Raw genomic sequence first — 16,918 nt, forward strand, 5'->3', positions numbered from 1 at the left:
CATCTGTTCTGCCCATTCAGCAGTAGTGAACATTTGCTTCTCTGGGAAGCACAGCACTTGTTGAACTCCGTATATGTGTTTTAATGGCATTGCTCTGTGTGTAGTTCTCAAAGTGCATCAGAGCTTTGGAGGTTAGCAAGTGCTGTGCACTGTAGAACAGGGTGCTCCGTAAACAGAATTTCAAGCATCTTAAGTGGGCCAAAAAAAGTTAAAAGGTATATAAATGTGGTAATTGGTGAGGCATTCTTGTGGGTGTTTTGAGCAGTGTGTGTACAGAATGCATTCCCATAATTTTTGTGTGTAAAAGGATGCTTACACATTTGGAAATTTGACCTAAAAGTGTACACAAAGTCTTTGGATTTGTTTTAAAGGGTAGTGTTGGAAAGTCAGAATTTAATTTTGAATGTCGTCTGTGTTTTTTGGTTACTGGTAAAGAAAGTGTTCTTCCTTTGCCCGTGTCTAGAACTAAAGTATTTTCCCAAGAAGCATCTGGGAAATGCTCCAGTAAAATTTAGAGAATAATCTGCCTGGGGAAGACATTTATAACCAACCTCTGTGAGTTTACACCCTGAATTGGTAAGGTTTGTATTTTCTTTTTTTTTTTTTTTTTTTTTTTTTTTTTGAGACCATCTAAGTTCTTAATAATATAGCAGTTAACTTTTCACCAGACTGTGGGTCTGTGTTTAAAATAAAAAAGAAAAAAGAAAAGAAAAAAAAAAAAAGAAAAGGTCAGAGGCAAATTCCTTGGAGAACTTCTGTCTGCCATAGAGTAAATAAAATCAAACTGTAGAGAGCTGCAAAGGGGACAGAGTCAGCTTTTCACTTGTACCCAGTGCTAGGATGAAAGGCAACAGGCACAAACTGAAACACAAAGGGTTCTGTCTGAGCATCAAGAAACACTTCTTGCCCTGTTTGAGTATTGAGCATTTGTACACATTGCCCATAGAGGTCGTGGAGTCTCCTTCTTGGAGGTCTTCAACAGTTGCCTGGATGTGGTCGTGGCCAACCTGTTCTGAGTGTTCCCACTTGTCCTGGTTGGACCAGGTGAAGCCAGAGGTCCTGCCAACCTCAGCATTCTGTGATTTTGTGAAGTCAAAGCTCCACTGAAATTGCATATCTTCACTTAGAAAAAAGTGAGAAATGTTTAATTAAGAGGTAAGTTTCTCTTGCGCTACTGAACAAATATAGTGATGCAGCTCATACTTGTAATTTGCTGGTGTTAGTATTTCTTTCTCCAGATATTTCCTGATTTAAAGCTGTGATTACAGTATACAGCATCATAAGATCAGCAAGAAGAAAGGCATAAACTGATGAATATCAGGAACACAATAAGGCATTGCAAGTTTGACTGAGTAAAGATCAGAATTGAGCATGACAGGTCACAGATAATTATGCAGGAAGTGCAGAAGCTTTAGAATGTCTTCTTTCTAGGAAAAAAAAACAACACAAGACACTAACAAGAAAAACTATTCCTGCTCTAGATGGGAGTGGTATATCTATTCACTGACTATTCCATATGACTAAAGGAAATCAGACTGAAACTAGTATAAAGTGGCCAGATAATATCCCCAAGAAGCAGCACCATTATATTGTCATTCTACATAAAGGAAGAGGATGTGTATTATAATAAGGTTCAATGAGTCTTATATACATAAATATTTTGAGATACAGATACTCAGCAGGACTGCTGCAGGGATGCAGAGAGGAAAGGAGTGCAATTTTTTAACTTTGAAAAATGATTTGCTGCGTTAGCTTAGTGGGGGGAGTATTTTGGCAGATAGTCTAGAGACTCATCTTTGCGTCCCAAAGACAGTACTTATTAGTTAAGTTCACACGTTGACAAAGTAATTGACAGCCTTCTGTGTCTGTTGGCAGCTAGTTTAAACTTAAAAAGCATTTAAAGCTCACCAGATCTTGTGTTTTCACATTATACTTTGTCTCTAAGGATTTACTTTCTCATATGCTCACTAAGTAGAAATTCAGGACAATAGATGGTTGAAGCTGGTGATGTCAGCTTCATTTTGCTATATTTGGGCTTTGTTACCTAGAAAAGCCAAGCATTTAGGCACTGGGTGCCTAAACTAGAGTATTCTCTACTTGCTTCAACCTTGTGCTGCATAGGGTGATTTATTGTTCTCAAGTGTTTAAACAAAAAGAAGGGGAAAAAAGCCCAGCTCTCACAACTCCCAAACAAAATGGTAATGGCTGGGAGGAGGTTCACTGTGGAGGCTTTCTTCTTGGTGAGAATGGTGAAGAGTGACAAGCAGTGGAACAGCAGCTGTGTTATTTCAGTGCTAGTCCACCTGATAGTTGGCATTATCGAAAAGAGGAGTGACGGTTCCATCTTTCCACTCAATGAGTATTTCTCCATGCCGCAAGGAAGGGGAACGAGATGGTGGGAGGTATGGCTGGGGGCATCTTTGTAAGGGAGACGTCTCCTGTAAGTCAGCTCTGCTGCTGCTGGCTGGGGGGTTCTTCAGCGCAGAAAGGATTTTCTTCTTCCTGGGGTAAAAGAGGCAAGGGTATGTAAGTGCATCTGCCTACCACTTTGTTGCTTTTTCACGTAAACTGAATCAGCAACCACGAGGCCCGAATTCCCTTAATAATCTTCAAGGATTATATCATATGCATAGGGAAGAGATAGCCAACAGCAGTATTTGCATGGGATAGTGAGTGGGAAAGGCAATAGTAGAGATAGGAGAAATCATCAGTGACATCATGAGTGAGCACAACCACGTTCTGAAATGCCAGACAGAGGTAACAGCCTGGAAAACCGTAATCTAACTTACTTGTTGTAATGAACATTGAGTGTCAGTATTATTAATCCCAGTATGAATGCCAAGGGGCTGAGGACTAGCATTGCCGTCTTCCAGTTGGTGCCTGGGAGGATGTAATAGAAAACAATCATGCCATGCCTATCCCCATTCTTGTACAATAGCCAGTGTTGCTGCAAAAACACATCAAATGTCCCTGCAGACTAGGAGCTAACAGGAAAACTGCTTTTTTTTATAACATCAAAGCCATACAGGTGCATTAAGTTGCACAGTATCCCTCTGTTGAAAATGGCCATAGTAAGATTTTATTTCTTGCCTGGAAGATGACAGCCGTTCATGCTTCCGTGTTCTGCAGCTCTCTGACAAAAAATAAAAAAGGCTGAGGAAAGGCACTCATTGTAGTGTGTGTCTGAATTTCTCATGGTGAACTGGAACAAAGTATTTGTATGTTTTCACTTATTTCTGTACTCTAGGCCTGGGGAGATTTGCTTGATCTTTCAAATGAGCTTTCCTGGTAAGTAGTTTGGGGTTCTTGCTCCCTACTAAACATCCAGGATCCAGCATCATGTAACTGCAGCTGATAAGAAAGTCAGGGGCACTGATGAGCCTCTATCTAGCTGCTCTCTGTCCTGTGCTGATCTCTGGACCTACCTGCAAGCCTCGCCCCAGTGACTTTCCCTCGATTCCCATGATGCTTTTTAGAGTGATTGTACAACACATCTGGGGGAAGAAGCAGAAAGACACAGATTAGTGGTTCCCATTGTTGGACCAAAGGAAGCTCTGGTTTCTTCCTGAGCTGAACTGTAGCCACTTGTATGGAGTCAGAAAGGGATAAAAGGCTTGTTCCTCAGTGTTTCCCTGTGTCTCGCTCCGGTTGTTGGAGGAGATGGTTTGATATATGTACCCAACCATAGATATCTGTTGCTCCAAGCACATCCTGTGGCTGTGCCTTCAGGCTAAGGTTATGGCCTCACGCTGAACCACTTGTCAGGGCAAACATCTCAACATGTCTTGTGAGAGTAAAGTCTTGAAACTCTCAGGTACATACATGGAAGTTCTTCAGAAGTACCCATGTACTTAGCACGACTGAGAAAAAAAAAACTTGAGTAATGCTAGATGCTGCCCACACCTTCCCTCCTGCTGTTCTTGTATATGTATTCACAAGAGAAAAGTGCTCACCCTCGTGTTCTGGGAGGTATGCCTGTTTGGTCTTCACAGGAACCACTGTGCTGTTCAATTTATTCACCAGAGGTGGGTCAGTCAAGCCCACAGAAGATTCCCTCTCCATAACATCAGACTTTGATGTATCGATGGTTTTACCTTGGCAAGAAACAAAACAAAGATGCATTTGGTTATAATTCACTTTTTGTACAAAAATCTGAATACATTCAGTGCCCAGCAAAGGAAGGGAACCCTGCCCTGCCATGTTAGTCCTAACCCTGCAAGGCAAATGGGATGCAGTGCAATAGCAGTCACCTCTTGCTGTATACCAGAAGCCTTCAGTTTTCTTGGGTCTCAAAGAATAAATGAATTTCTCAAGACTGAATCCAGATCTGGAACAGAGCTTATTTTCTGGTGCAGAGTAAAGTAATTAGTCCAGAAAGTATGTATGCAACACCAGAAGTTAAAGGGTTGTGAGGAGGAAGCAAACTGAACTAACTATAACTAAGTGTAGCAGGTAATACTAACAACAGCAGATGAAGAAATGGGCTCAAGAGGGTGGAAAACAGTCCTTATCTCTTGCAAATGAGTAAGATTAGCATGATTCCAGATATGAAATGTTGATGATTGTTTGAGAAATCTAGATAGTGAAGAGTTTTTAGGCTGAATGAAAAGGTCATGGCTGGCAGCCTTCTGAAGAGACTGGAGTGCCCTGCTTTGATCTAGATGTTGTTGGGGTGCAAATGAAGGGGGAAAAACTTATGTATCAGGTGGGCTTGCACAGTGTCTTCCAGACAGTGCTACTGCAGTAATCAGAGCTGGACTCTGAAGAACAGCAGAAGATCTGACACACAGCACAAGCTCTGTCCAAAGGCAGGCATTTCTATATGGCAGCAAGCTGTCAGAGGCAGCAAACTGGCTGAAAGTTCAGTAGCATTTTTTACCTTGACAGGCCTACAGCAGAGGTAGAGTGTGAGATAGCAACTACTGCTAGAGGGGAGGCTGTGGAAAATCATGTGGCAGCAAGATGCTCTCCTTCACTGATGCATGTGGCAAGAAAACCAGGCCTGCCATGGGGCTGGTAAGAAAACTGTCAGTTTGCACAGGGCACACTAGTGCAATCTGATTTAAAGCATGTCCTGTGTTTACCCTTGCAGCCTTATTTGGAGAGCCTGGCTCTGAGGCAGCCCTGGACTGCCAGGAACATTGCCTCAGGGAATGCAAATGCTCATTTCACATGCCTTTTTCTCATATCTTAAATGTCATACCCATGTCCTGGCCTATATTTAGCTTGCCTATTATAGTATTTAATTTTTATTTGCTGTATTTACCTTCATGCTAAACAAACATTAATGCTTGTGACTACTGGTCTGTGATAATTACACGTTAACTTTCTAGTAGGCTTATTAAAACCTCAGTTAAAAGACCATCTTGTCTACATGACAGCTGTAAAAGCTCTCCTATTTTCCTCTGTTTCCAATTAGATATAATTTCTTTGCATTATAAGCTCATACTCTTAATTCATTCGCTAACGCCAAAAAAAAAGTCATCATATTTTTTCTTTATTCATTTCTGCAAAGCTGAAAATCCCTCTGAGGCCACGAAACCTTCCTATGAGGGAAGTAATTTCCCTTGAGCAAGATTGGGTACCTTGTCACCCACAGTGAACAAACACAGAAAAGTCATTACGAACACTGTCTGTATTTTGGTCCCTGGAGTGGAAGAAGGGAGGGGAGAGGAGGAACTGAGTGTGATTTTTCAGGTCTCGATTCTGAACACAACTGCACAAGAGAAGACCTGAAAACACCTTCCTTTGAAGGTGAATTAAAGGGAATGGGGAATCAAACTGGATGATGAATTATGGTCCAATTAGAGTGGCTTGCAGTGGGCTTCACTAGCCAACTGAGAAATGGTGACAGCCATTCAATTCATTCTCAGTCATTCAATGGCTGTGCCCAGCTATTCTTCACTGATTCAGGTGAAATTTCCAAAATACTTGACTTCTGCCATCACCAGAGATGCAGCCGACATTTAGAGGCCTGTCCTGTGAAGTGCTGTGTGCTTTCTGGAAGCACTGAGCAGCAGCTCCCAGAAAGCAGCAGTGCTGACTGTAAGTTGTTTGGTATGTCTGCAGATGAGGCTGACGTGACCATGGGTTAGAATGAGGGATGAAAGCCTGGTGTTAGGTGACCTGGATGATGCCCAAAGTTAGCTGTTAGCTGTTTCTAACTCTACCTCATCTTACTTTCATATATCCACACCCGTGTGTCTACAACTCCTCGCATTGATTCAGCGGGTCTCAGAGTGGCTCTCCGGGCAGCAGCACAGATGGTTTCATCCTCCAAAGTCTTCCACCTGCTGAATTTGTCCTTCTCCCTTGAGACAAAGACCTTGTGGCCTCCATCCTTGGCGCTGAGGTGGAAGCCCAAGCTTTGCAGAGTCAAGTGCCCCTTCTTGCTGCATGCCCACACTTGGCGGTCCCTGTTCCCACAGGGCTCCATCTTGGCCAGGCCGTACTCCCGTGTCTTGTGGGCTGACAGGCACTGGTTGGTCTGCAGGCTGGTGATGGTCCCGCTGGCTGGGTCCCAGCTCCACTGCTGCTGCTGGGAGTGCGGCATGCACTCAGCCAGACCGATGCCGTCAGCCTCGTGATGGGACACACGGATGCATTTTTCCAGCCGGGTGTTCCTGATGAGGAAGCCTTTTCCCTCTGCTACTGCAGTACAACCAGAGCACGGTTTAATATGGTACATCCCCAAGGCAAACACATCACCTGAGCACCAAGCACTGTAAAAGCCCTGGGGAAGGGAGATGTAACCCATTGGACCTTTCCTGGATGTGCTTGGCTACGTAAACCATTCACCTGGCCTCCTGATTCCTCAGAATGACATTTCTTTAAAATTCAGAGTGCACAAAAAGTGAGGAGCAGTACTGGAGGGAAGAAAACAATGACAGCGCTGTGTATCTAATTCCTATATAACTAAAAGGAAAAAAACACACTGTCCTTGGGAAACGGTACTTCCATGAAATATCTGTCTCTACATATTTAATTTGTATTTGAACTGATTATAGCTTGAAAAAGGTACCCATCTTTGTCTTCCTCCCAAATAATTGGATGGTTTGGGCTTTTTTTCACCCTTTTCTAATTCAATTTTTTTTCATATAAAAAAGAGCAATTGAAACCCTTGAATCCCTGAATGCTATCCATTTGGGGCCAATTAGGCCACTTAGGCTATTGCTCCACTAAGTATCTTCTTGTGCTATTGCAGGAACATTAGGATAAAACCATACCCTGTTAGAAGTCTGCAAGTACTTGGCTGGCACAGCTCAGAATAAAGATCAAACTAAACCTGGATTTTGTACATCTGGCATTGGCCTGTACTCCCTGGACAAGAATTCACCATTTTAAGGGTCCCTCTGTAAGAGATGTTGCTGCTGTCCCACAGTAGAGGTGCCATTTGAAACAATTCCTGTAGTTGCCTCTTGCAGTTAGTAGCACCGGGTCTCAGCACTTCTGGTGAGTTGGGATGGATATCATCCCGCTGGCTGGACAATTATACCTACTTTCAGTACAAAATCAGCAGTTGTGGCCTGTGAACATCCTCAGAAAAATGTTAAAAGCAAAACCATATGTTGCTGACATAGGTGTAGCTCCTTCCTGTTTTGTTTGTTATGCCTAAATTGCAGATTGAGGGATATAGAAAGAAGTGGGTCGGGTTCCACATCCTCAGAGATATTTTAGGCTTAATTACACTTAACAAGTAGTAACTTTCAGCTCCTGCAGTGACATTTTTAATGCTTCCTCAGGAATCACAGTTTTAAAATCCTATCAACATGCACTATTGAGTATAAAGAGGAGACTGAAAAACGGCATTGGACAAGAAGACTGATATTTATCTAAACATCTATTTCTGCAGAATTTCCCCTCACAAGGAACAATGCTTTTCTTTGGCAGCATGTATTTGGCTGAGTACTTGAAAAAAAAAAATAATGACAGTGTAAACAGGAGCTGGTGCAAAATACCAAGAGTAGGAACAATAGCTTAAAAGAACTCTCATGTTTTCTTTCAGGAAATTCTAAGGGTCTGCTAGATTAATAGTGTTTGCAGGCTGCTAAATCAAGAACAGCCTTGGGCTTTCTGGTCAGAGAGCCCTGGGCTCTCTGAATGCATGGGGAGGGGCAGGCAGAAGTCACGGTACAGCTCCTGCATCTGCTCTGCGACAAAGCTGGATGTGTCCCTGCTGGCAAATTTGGTTTTGTGGACCTGAGATAGTCACCAATCCAGGCAATTCCTGCCAAGAGCAGGTTCCTAAATGGCAATTAAATTTTTGGGAGATCTTCAGGTAGCACATGAGTCCAGTCCTCTTTATTTCTTAGTGAGGCCTGGATAAAAACATTCAGTGCACCTTAGGCTTGAATTTCTGCCTCAGAGATGGGTTACTGCTAGCTTCCAATGGCAGGAGAAATGTCTCATTTACCAAAATGTCTAAATTAATCTCCCCTAATCTTTAGAAAATCCAAAGAGATGAATGCAATCCCCTCCCCACCCCTCCTGCCACCAATCTGTTTATTTTTAGGAGCTGAAATGCAGGATTCTCAGAAACACTTTGCTTCATTTTAACTGAGAGAAATTAATTTCAGAAGTGATGAACTGGGAGCTACACAAAAATCTAACAGGGGAACATGAGAACCTAATGGGTCAGATAAAATATTTTCTGAGCACCTCATCCTGGCTCCAACACTGAGCATCAGCATTTGCTTGTAGGGGAAGAGAGTAAAAATCAGGCGAGTAAAGAGAGCATGCAAGAGAGATATCTGTAAGCACTCCAGTGCTTCCTTCCCAAGCTGTATGGGCTAGCTAAGAGAGCATTGCTGGGTATCTATGATTAAAATTATTTTTCCCATGTACATTACATCGTGTTTTCCCACTCTAATGTTCAATAACCATTTTACTGCTCAATCAGTACCATGAGCTCCTTCTGCTGCTCCATGCAGCCAGCCTCACTTTGGCTTATTCTGAGTAATTTTGTGCCATCAGCAAAATTTATTACTTCATTATTCACCCCATTTCCCAAGATCACTGTGCCATTGATCTTTGTCAGAGCCTGCAGATACCTCACTCTGCTGTGATCACTGTCAACTTATTCTGCCTCTTTGTTCCTCGCCTTTAACCAGCTACCAGCCTTTGGGTGAAATTTCTCATTACTCTGTAAGAACTGAGTTTTTGTGGTCCTTAGCAGAAGAATCTTTCTCAAAGCCTTTTGCAAATACAAGTGCAAGGTACAGATCAGCTCACCATTTTCTGAGCCATTGATGCTGTCACCGATGTTTGTGATCCCACTACAAGAACTGTATTAGCTTTTCTCATACTTGTCTGTCCAACCACAAATTCTATTTGTTGTTTCTCCTGATTTATCTGATGCCAAAATCAAATCCAGTGACCTCTGTTGTCCAGTCTGTGCAAGGATCCTTCTCAAGACTGACATAATCATCATAACCCAGTCCTTTGGTGCTGAGGCTGCTTTAAGGAACAGTTTACATAGCCCTCTGAGGTTTCAAAAATGTTGTATTCTGTGTTGTTTAGTGCACCAGAGCCTGTCATTTGCTGCACATTTATCTTCTGTTCCCTGTGTACAGTCCCTGGTGATGTACATTGCTCTCTAGGACATCATCATACTACCCCATATTACCTACCAGGCTCTTACCCTTTCGAGCTGCCTTTTTCTACCAGCTTGCTCAGGTTTATGCAGATTTCAGTTTTCAGAGACTTATTCCACCAAATATCCAAGGCAGCCTGTCTGCCAAGGAAATACACGAAAGCAAGGGAAGCTCAGCACCGCAACCAATGTGCTTTCCTTTGAGATTTGTACATCTGCTCAGTAATGTATGTGGTCTGAGCATCTTCCCTACTGATGGTGTTGCTTCTCATGATATGGATCTCGTAAAGCTGGGTTTACAAAAGCAGAATTTTCCTTGTGACCCTGTTGGCCTTTATGAACTTGAAAGCTTTTTCCAAAGGTGATTCTTTGATTCATGTGACCCTATCAAGATGAGAACCTGTGTGCATTGTTTGGGTTCACCATCTGCCAACAGTACGTTATTGCTTTCCTGAGGTTGACACTTTGATATCTGAAGGACGCGCTGATGGTTAACTAAAGGTAACTGACAACAGTCATTGTGACCCCACAGGTCGTAAGCAGTACAGACACCAAGAAAGCAGAAACACATTTACTTTGGGATACATATCAGGCACCGAGACTCCTAAGTCAGGAAGAAAATGATTTTTTTCCCCCAAAACTGTGGAGTCCCTGAAGCCCTGCAAATGAGGCCGCCTGCCCTAACATTTTGGAAATGTTAACCTGGAGCACGCAGAGCATGGTATCCAGCCTACACCCTGGGGATGTGAGCTCAGCCTCTATGGAAAATGCCAGACTTACCCATGGAACTGGAATAGATGCCTGCTTTGATCTGCTCATGCTTGAACATTTTGGCCTCTTTATATTTTTAGGAGCAAAACAAACCATTTCTAGCAAAGGCACTCAATGCCAGCTTGTTCATCCTATGACACTGTCACTCCGTCTGGTCACAAGAAAGAAAAACAAGCCAGTGCAGTCCCCTGCCTCTCTGTGGCATAACCACCCTTGGGACATGCTGCTCCTCACAGGAACAAAATCCAGCAGCAAAATCCATGCAACACTCCTAATTAAGGTAATGCTGTCAGGAGAGCCTCAGTTACCTGTAGCCCCAGTACTGCTGGGAAAGTGTCTACTCTTTCTTAGCAGTGCCTGCAGTGCTTGATCAAAGCCATTTAGGACATTGTTTGGGGTTGGTCTCTCCCTTTAACAGACCTGCAGAGGCAGAGGATAGGTCAGAACAGAGTGAGTGCAGATTTCCCAAACGCTCCAGGTGAGCAAGGAACCTGGAAATACAGAACTGACATTAACTTCGGCTTCTTTTGCCCTTCCCAGTCAGGATCCTAACTCTTACAATATGCCTCAGTTAGCTTGATTTCTCTTGCCAAGTCGCTGTGTTTTTTTTTTCTCAGTTGGAAATCACTGTGGGGTCACAGTGAGGAATCCACCTCTCCTGCCTCTACCTGTCCTGGAAGGCAGGCAGCCATCTGTGCAGCCACAGCATCTGCTGTAAAGGTTGCTTCATGTGAATCCCCCACCACTCAGGAGAGCTCCCATGTCTTCTTGGGTACCACCACCGCAGTGGGTTGTCCCAACTCACCCAGGCAGCAGCAAGCACAGCTCAAAGAAATGTCTTCAGGCTGCTGCTTCTAGCCATACTGAGCGCAGCACTTATACATGCACTGCAGCCTGGGAACATTGCAGCAGCATTGCCACAGCCTGGGTAATGGTGGGGCAAGCCAGAGAATTACCTGCTCAGGTGAGTCTGGCTCTACTGTCCACCACTGAATGTGATCACATTGCTATGGAGCATTCAGCAGCACAGGCTGGCACACAGTGGTCTTGTGTATCTTACCTATGTTTGCCTCCTTGCTTAACTCACCCTGAATATCATCTCTCCCAGGATTAGGGACCCTCCGTGGCGTTGGAGCACTGGGAGGATGAGTGTTTAGAAGAATCCCATCCTCTAAAGTTGCTCTGCCAGCAATTTCCATCTCTGTCCTCACTCAAAATACATCCATGAGACCTTCCAGCTTCTATCAGAAAGGGTCCCAGCCCAGAAGAAGGAAAAATAACCAGAGAATGCAAAGAAGGCCAACTTTAGGTTCTCAAACATCATTGTGGTGATGGGGACAACACCAGTCCCTATCCCATACTGATATCTAACCCTCTTCCTTCAGGCAAGCACAGTATCTAACCTCATTGCTAGTAACTGTTCCAGTGCCTGACACTGGTAATGCATAGCTACCACCCTTGTCTATCCAGACCCTTGATCACTGGGATTCAATTTCAGGACTAATCTTAAATTCAGACATTCCTACTGACTCATTGTAGCACATCTGCAAAACCAGGCAGTCCAGAAAGTTGGAGGATGAGGGCTGAAGAGACTTTCATGGAATTAATCATAGCAACAGCAGCAATTTGTTGAGATGCCTGAAGCTATCATATCCTACCATGAGCAAAAACACAGCCTAATGTCTTTTCTGAACAGGAGGAAGCTGTTCCTGTGCTATTTGTTTCCATCTCCTACTGAGGGTCAGGACTTGATAGAAATGAGAAGATGCTGTGGCAAAACAAAGGGAAGCTCCAATTAAGGTCGGAAGGTTCCCCTGCATATGTAGCCTGGCACAAAACATAGCCCTGTGAGATCACTCATAGGAACAGAACTTTTAATTTAAATAAAATTAAAATAAAAGTAAGCAGTTTGAGGTGCTGTCAGTTTTGGACAACCATAAACTAGTGAGCAGGAGCAGACTTGGGTGCTGCCCAGAAATAGCTCCTTTTTACAAAACCCCACCCATGCAGGAGACCAGCCTGGGGTTGTGGGATGAGGAGTATGATGAAGCAGATGACCTAGATGCATTTGGTCAAAAGCAGGAAACCTAGATGCAGTGACAGCCGTAGTGTTGGCCATCACATCCACTCAAAGGTGTCCAGTCTTTAGAAATCCCTCCTTTTTGGCAGCGGTTTTTTTTTTGTGTAGGAAAGACTGGGATAACTGGCTTAAATCTGGAGGTTGATCAAATCCCTATAGCCCCACTGAAAGCCTGGGTGTTTACATAGGTGAAGGCCTGACCCACAGCAGTCAGCAAGGCATGGGCAAGGGACTGGCCCAAGAAGAGCTTGGTAGGCTGATGAACTTACAGCATGGCTTTTTTCTTTGAGAACTTACAAAAACTGGAGTATAAAAACAGGACTGAACAGTCAAAAGACTGTTTTCCAAGTCAGTAGGGCAAAGCTAGGTGTTCCCAAAGGAGGGCCTGTTTTGCTTTTAAAGTGCTGTGGCTGAGAAAAACCATTCTATCCACTACATCTGTGATCTATGCCCTCAACAAACTTTCATATGGCAGTTTGAAAATCCACCTAGCTGACTTCCAGTTACTTTCTAGATCTATCCTCCACTCCAAGGCCTCCACTAACAAAAGGCAAATCATAGAATCATAGCATCATAGAGTGGTTTGGGTTGGAAGGGACCTTTAAGATAACCTAGCTCCAACCCCCTGCTATAGGCAGGGGTACCTCTCACTAGACCAGGTTGCTCACAGCCCCATCCAGTCTGGCCTTGAACGCCTCCAGGGAGGGGGCATCCAGAACCTCACTGGGCAACCTGTTCCAGTGTCTCACCACCCTCACCCTCAGTTAAGAATGTCTTCCTACCATCTAGTCTAAATTGACTCTGTTCCAATTTAAAGCCATTTCCCCTCGTCCTGTCACAACATGCCCTTATAAAAAGTCCCTCCCCACTTTGCTGCTCCTGAGTGGTCTCTTAGAAACCAGTAGAGAACCTGCAGGGTGGTTCAGGACACGTATTTCTCCCACAGAATGCAGAATGACACAAATCACTGCCTGTTTGAGGAACAGGGGACTGCAACTTCCACGCAGGATTGGGATGTTTTTCATGTTGCCCTATTGCCAAGCCAGGTAGCTGAACTGTACAGTTGTTATTAGATCATCATTTGCACTGATTTCGTTCTTGCTGTCGTTTTTCCCACACATTCTCTCCTGTTTGTCCTACGGCAACAGCTCCAAAGTTTTAAGAACGTCTGCCCTTTGATTCATTGGACTTTTCTTGGGCATGGGGTAGTTTTGGAAATCTGTCATTATTTAAATCTGAGATCACTGTTCTGTAGACTTACATTCACTTTTTTTTTTTTTTTTTTTTTTTGTAAAATGGGGCAAAGGCAGACCTGGAGCTGAGTGAGCAGCTACCTGGCAACTCTGGGTTTATGGTGCGCTATTTCCATCACTTCAGACAACAGATTAGCTCTCATCAAGTCATGTCATTTTTATAGAAAAGTCAACAAAGCCTACTGATATTGCCAGTAATTAGCTGGAAAATTGCTTGTCCAGGCAAGCACCTGATTGCAAATACTTCTTGTTCTGCACTCAGACTACTTTCCAGCAACACGGTACTCCAAGACTCGTTTCCAGCTGTTGCTTCTAGCAACAGCATTGACCTGTGTTTTTAACTTACCGTTGCAGTTTTCTTAGGAAAAACCTTATTTTTGTTTGACCAGCACGTCTTCATAGCTCTTCCTACTGGTATAAGGTCTACTTTCGGCTGAGTATCTGAGGCACCAGAGCAGTCATAGAAATAAAGGGAAAGTTTTAGTGTGGAAACACACATGGATAATTGATGGGAAGCAGAGGTCAGTGAGGCCAAAAAGCAGATGTGTGTGGGGAAAACCAGTCCATGGAGGGAGATATGGAGGAAGTATTTGTAATCTAGGAAGGTCAGACAGAATGGGTGGGGGCTGTCTGGCCAGGAACCAGCCCCAGATGGAGCTGGGGGTGCCAGGGGAAGGCTAACAGCATTGAGGAGGAGATGGCTCCATGCACACAGCATCCTTGCCATAGGAGAGATTCCGTGCAGGTGGAGGAGAGGAATCTGGTAGCCACTGAATAGTTAAACACACCAGGATGAGGAAATCCCCTGAGCAGAAAACAGTAGGAGGCTGGAAAAATGTTTGGGGAAGGAGAAGTACTGGATACCATTGGTCTTTATGCCCCTTCCACAAATGATGCTTAAAGGAAAGAGTGGAATTGGAGCAGCCAGCAGCACAAACTGGGGAGAGAACATCTCCCCAAGGGTTATTGTGGGAGAAACATCTGTGTGGCCATTGCACTCAGCTCCTTTGAAGGCATCAGTGTGCTATGTGTCACTGTTTCAGCAGTTTTCTGAGTTTTCTGTTTGCAGCTTTCTGTCTGATCTCACAAGCACAGGATAGTGCTCTGCTGCGGTGCTGTGAGACTTCACTTTGCAGGAAGACACTTCAGCTCCCCCATGGCTGGCAGGGAATTTCCAAAGCTACCAGCAGGTTAGGCAATTCCAGGATTCCCATTTTCTAGCAGGAAAATAAACCCTTGAAGTCTGCCAAGAGTGAGCGCCTGTCCAGGAGTGAATGTCCTGCTCAGTGCCTTAGGTCCACAGCTGCAGGTGGGTTAGGCTGCAGATCACCCCAAACAGAAAACATTTGCTCCCTGCCCTCCAAGCTTGTTTTGGGCATTGCCAGACACTGGAGAGATGCATTTAATTCTTGCAGAACCCCTGTGGTTTTATTAGTGGTTTAGCTGAAATGCAGCAACTGATCACACGATTACACTGAATGCATTTCACTGGAAAGGAACAGAAATTTGGGGGGAAACATCCTGTGATCCTCCTCAGTTTACCAATAAAACAGCTGTGGGGCTCCTGTTGTGTGACAGCTGCAAAGCACCACCATCTCCCAGCACTGGGCAAGATCACTGCTGGAGCAAAGAGGAAGACAAGATTCCTACAGCTTTCCTGCAGTCCCGACACCCCAACATTTCCTGCTCCTGCCCTGACCCACTGACGCACATCTCACTGCTCGCTGGCACAATGAAATGCATGCATTCAGTCTAAGGCTTAAAAAGGAGAGATAGAATTTGCTGGATTCACTTTAACTGAGGGTTTAGAGTGCAAAAAATCACTTGTGATTCTGAGGTTTGTCTTCAGGGAATAAAAATCCCAGCTGCCAAGACTAAATTGTTGTCTAGGGAGCCTGAAAATCTCTGAGCATGCAGCTTGTAAAACCAAAGGTCTCTTGTCCTTGCAGCTTCAGGGGCTGAATGAGCCCTGAAACACTTCAGGGATTTATTTCGGTGAAGCACTTTCAATAATCTGCATCCTCAGGCAGAACAACAAAAATAAAAACAGAATTATTTATTATTTCTGGGACTTTGCTGCCCACTGCCCATGACGGGTGGACCAGCTGGAGGACTTGTTCCTGGGAAACATCTCTCAGGCTCTGTAGAATGTTGATTGCCAAGGCTCCTTCTTCCCTCCTCTCCCCACACCCCAGGCTGCTTGGCTCCCAAATCCTCCCGTGCCTGCAGGATGCTGTATTTCAGCGACCTTGGCAATAGGCAGTCACCCACTGGAGCACAGCATGATCTGTGTGATGCTGAGTGGCACGGGGTCTCCAGCACATCCTGCTGCCCACTGACGACCATGTAGCAGGACCAGCACCGCAGGGTCCTGTCCCTTTTTCCACTGCCTGGCACCAGGACAGGACAAGGAAACCAGCACCCAGGGATTAATTCACCCGCAGTTTGCATGACTTGCTGTTAAAAGTGGCCAGTATGATGCTGCAGTGCCCTGCACGAGCAATCCCCTTGAACATTTGTGTTTAACCCTATTTTGAATTTGAAGTGCACCTCCGGGCACCTGTTTTACAGCCAGCGGGCTGAGAGCTTGGCAGGCAAAGCATTTCGGCAGGAAACTGGGTTAAGCTCCGGGAGGTTCTTCACTTCTCCCTTTCCTGACTACCCCAAAGGAAGACAAACTTACCGTCAAGCCAAGGCAGGAGGCAAATGCAACTCAGACTCAGCCTGAAAAGCTCCATTGTGTCCCAACTCGGGCGGGGAAGGAGCCTCGGCAGTCCCTTCTGTCATTCAAGGCAGAGAAAGACTGCCAGGAGGAGGAATCTCCTCTTTTTGTCCTAGCGCTGGAGCCTTGGCAGCAGGCTTATCAGCGAAGCGTCGGCGTTGGGACGCGGTCCCGCTGGGCGTTATCCAGTAGGAGCAATCCTATGGCGAGCCGGGCTGGAGGGCACGCCGCACCGACGCGCAGCAGCTGCCGACCGCGGCCGCTCGCTGCTCCTCGGCAACAGGAGCCGCATGCTAAGGAGCCTGGCGGGCTGCCCCGCGGGGCTGGGCCCGAGCAGGATGCAGGGCTCGCCCGGGGAGAGAAGGCAAAGTGTGGAGGGGCGTGGGATGCCCAAACCGTGCGCTTGGCAGGGGCGGGCGCTGTCACGGGGTCGTCGGCTCTTAGGGGATGGTTTTTTCCTGCATCAGTTTGAGGTCTGCGCTGCGGGAGAGCCCCACGTT

General features: G+C 45.1%; 1 protein-coding gene across 2 annotated transcripts; it reads right to left on the reverse strand.

Moving 5' to 3' along the window:
• Positions 1-1,114: 1,114 nt before the first annotated feature.
• On the reverse strand, positions 1,115-16,532 carry LOC427400. Of its 2 annotated transcripts, none has more exons than XM_004937101.5 (6): positions 16,380-16,532; positions 6,181-6,648; positions 3,954-4,094; positions 3,426-3,494; positions 2,790-2,880; positions 1,115-2,502 (listed from the first exon to the last, which is right to left on the reverse strand). In XM_004937101.5, the coding sequence occupies exons 1-6, from the start codon at positions 16,432-16,434 to the stop codon at positions 2,295-2,297; spliced, it is 1,032 nt and encodes a 343-aa protein (XP_004937158.2). In that variant the 5' UTR covers positions 16,435-16,532; the 3' UTR covers positions 1,115-2,294. The 2 variants fall into 2 exon arrangements, with proteins under 2 accessions (XP_004937158.2, XP_424974.3); XM_424974.7 differs by having other exon boundaries at positions 6,181-6,651.
• Positions 16,533-16,918: the final 386 nt, after the last annotated feature.

The sequence above is a fragment of the Gallus gallus genome, chromosome Z (assembly GCF_016699485.2).
Source record: "Gallus gallus isolate bGalGal1 chromosome Z, bGalGal1.mat.broiler.GRCg7b, whole genome shotgun sequence".
Classification (NCBI taxonomy): Eukaryota; Metazoa; Chordata; class Aves; order Galliformes; family Phasianidae; genus Gallus; species Gallus gallus.

Excerpts from the sequence above, each read along its gene's own strand:
- LOC427400 (XM_424974.7), bottom strand. The coding sequence starts at position 16,434 with ATGGAGCTTTTCAGGCTGAGTCTGAGTTGCATTTGCCTCCTGCCTTGG. Across the intron at positions 6,652-16,379 it reads CCTCCTGCCTTGGCTTGACG|TAGCAGAGGGAAAAGGCTTC; the intron begins GTAAGTTTGTCT and ends GTTGTACTGCAG. Across the intron at positions 2,881-3,425 it reads CACTGGGGCGAGGCTTGCAG|GCACCAACTGGAAGACGGCA; the intron begins GTAGGTCCAGAG and ends ACATCCTCCCAG.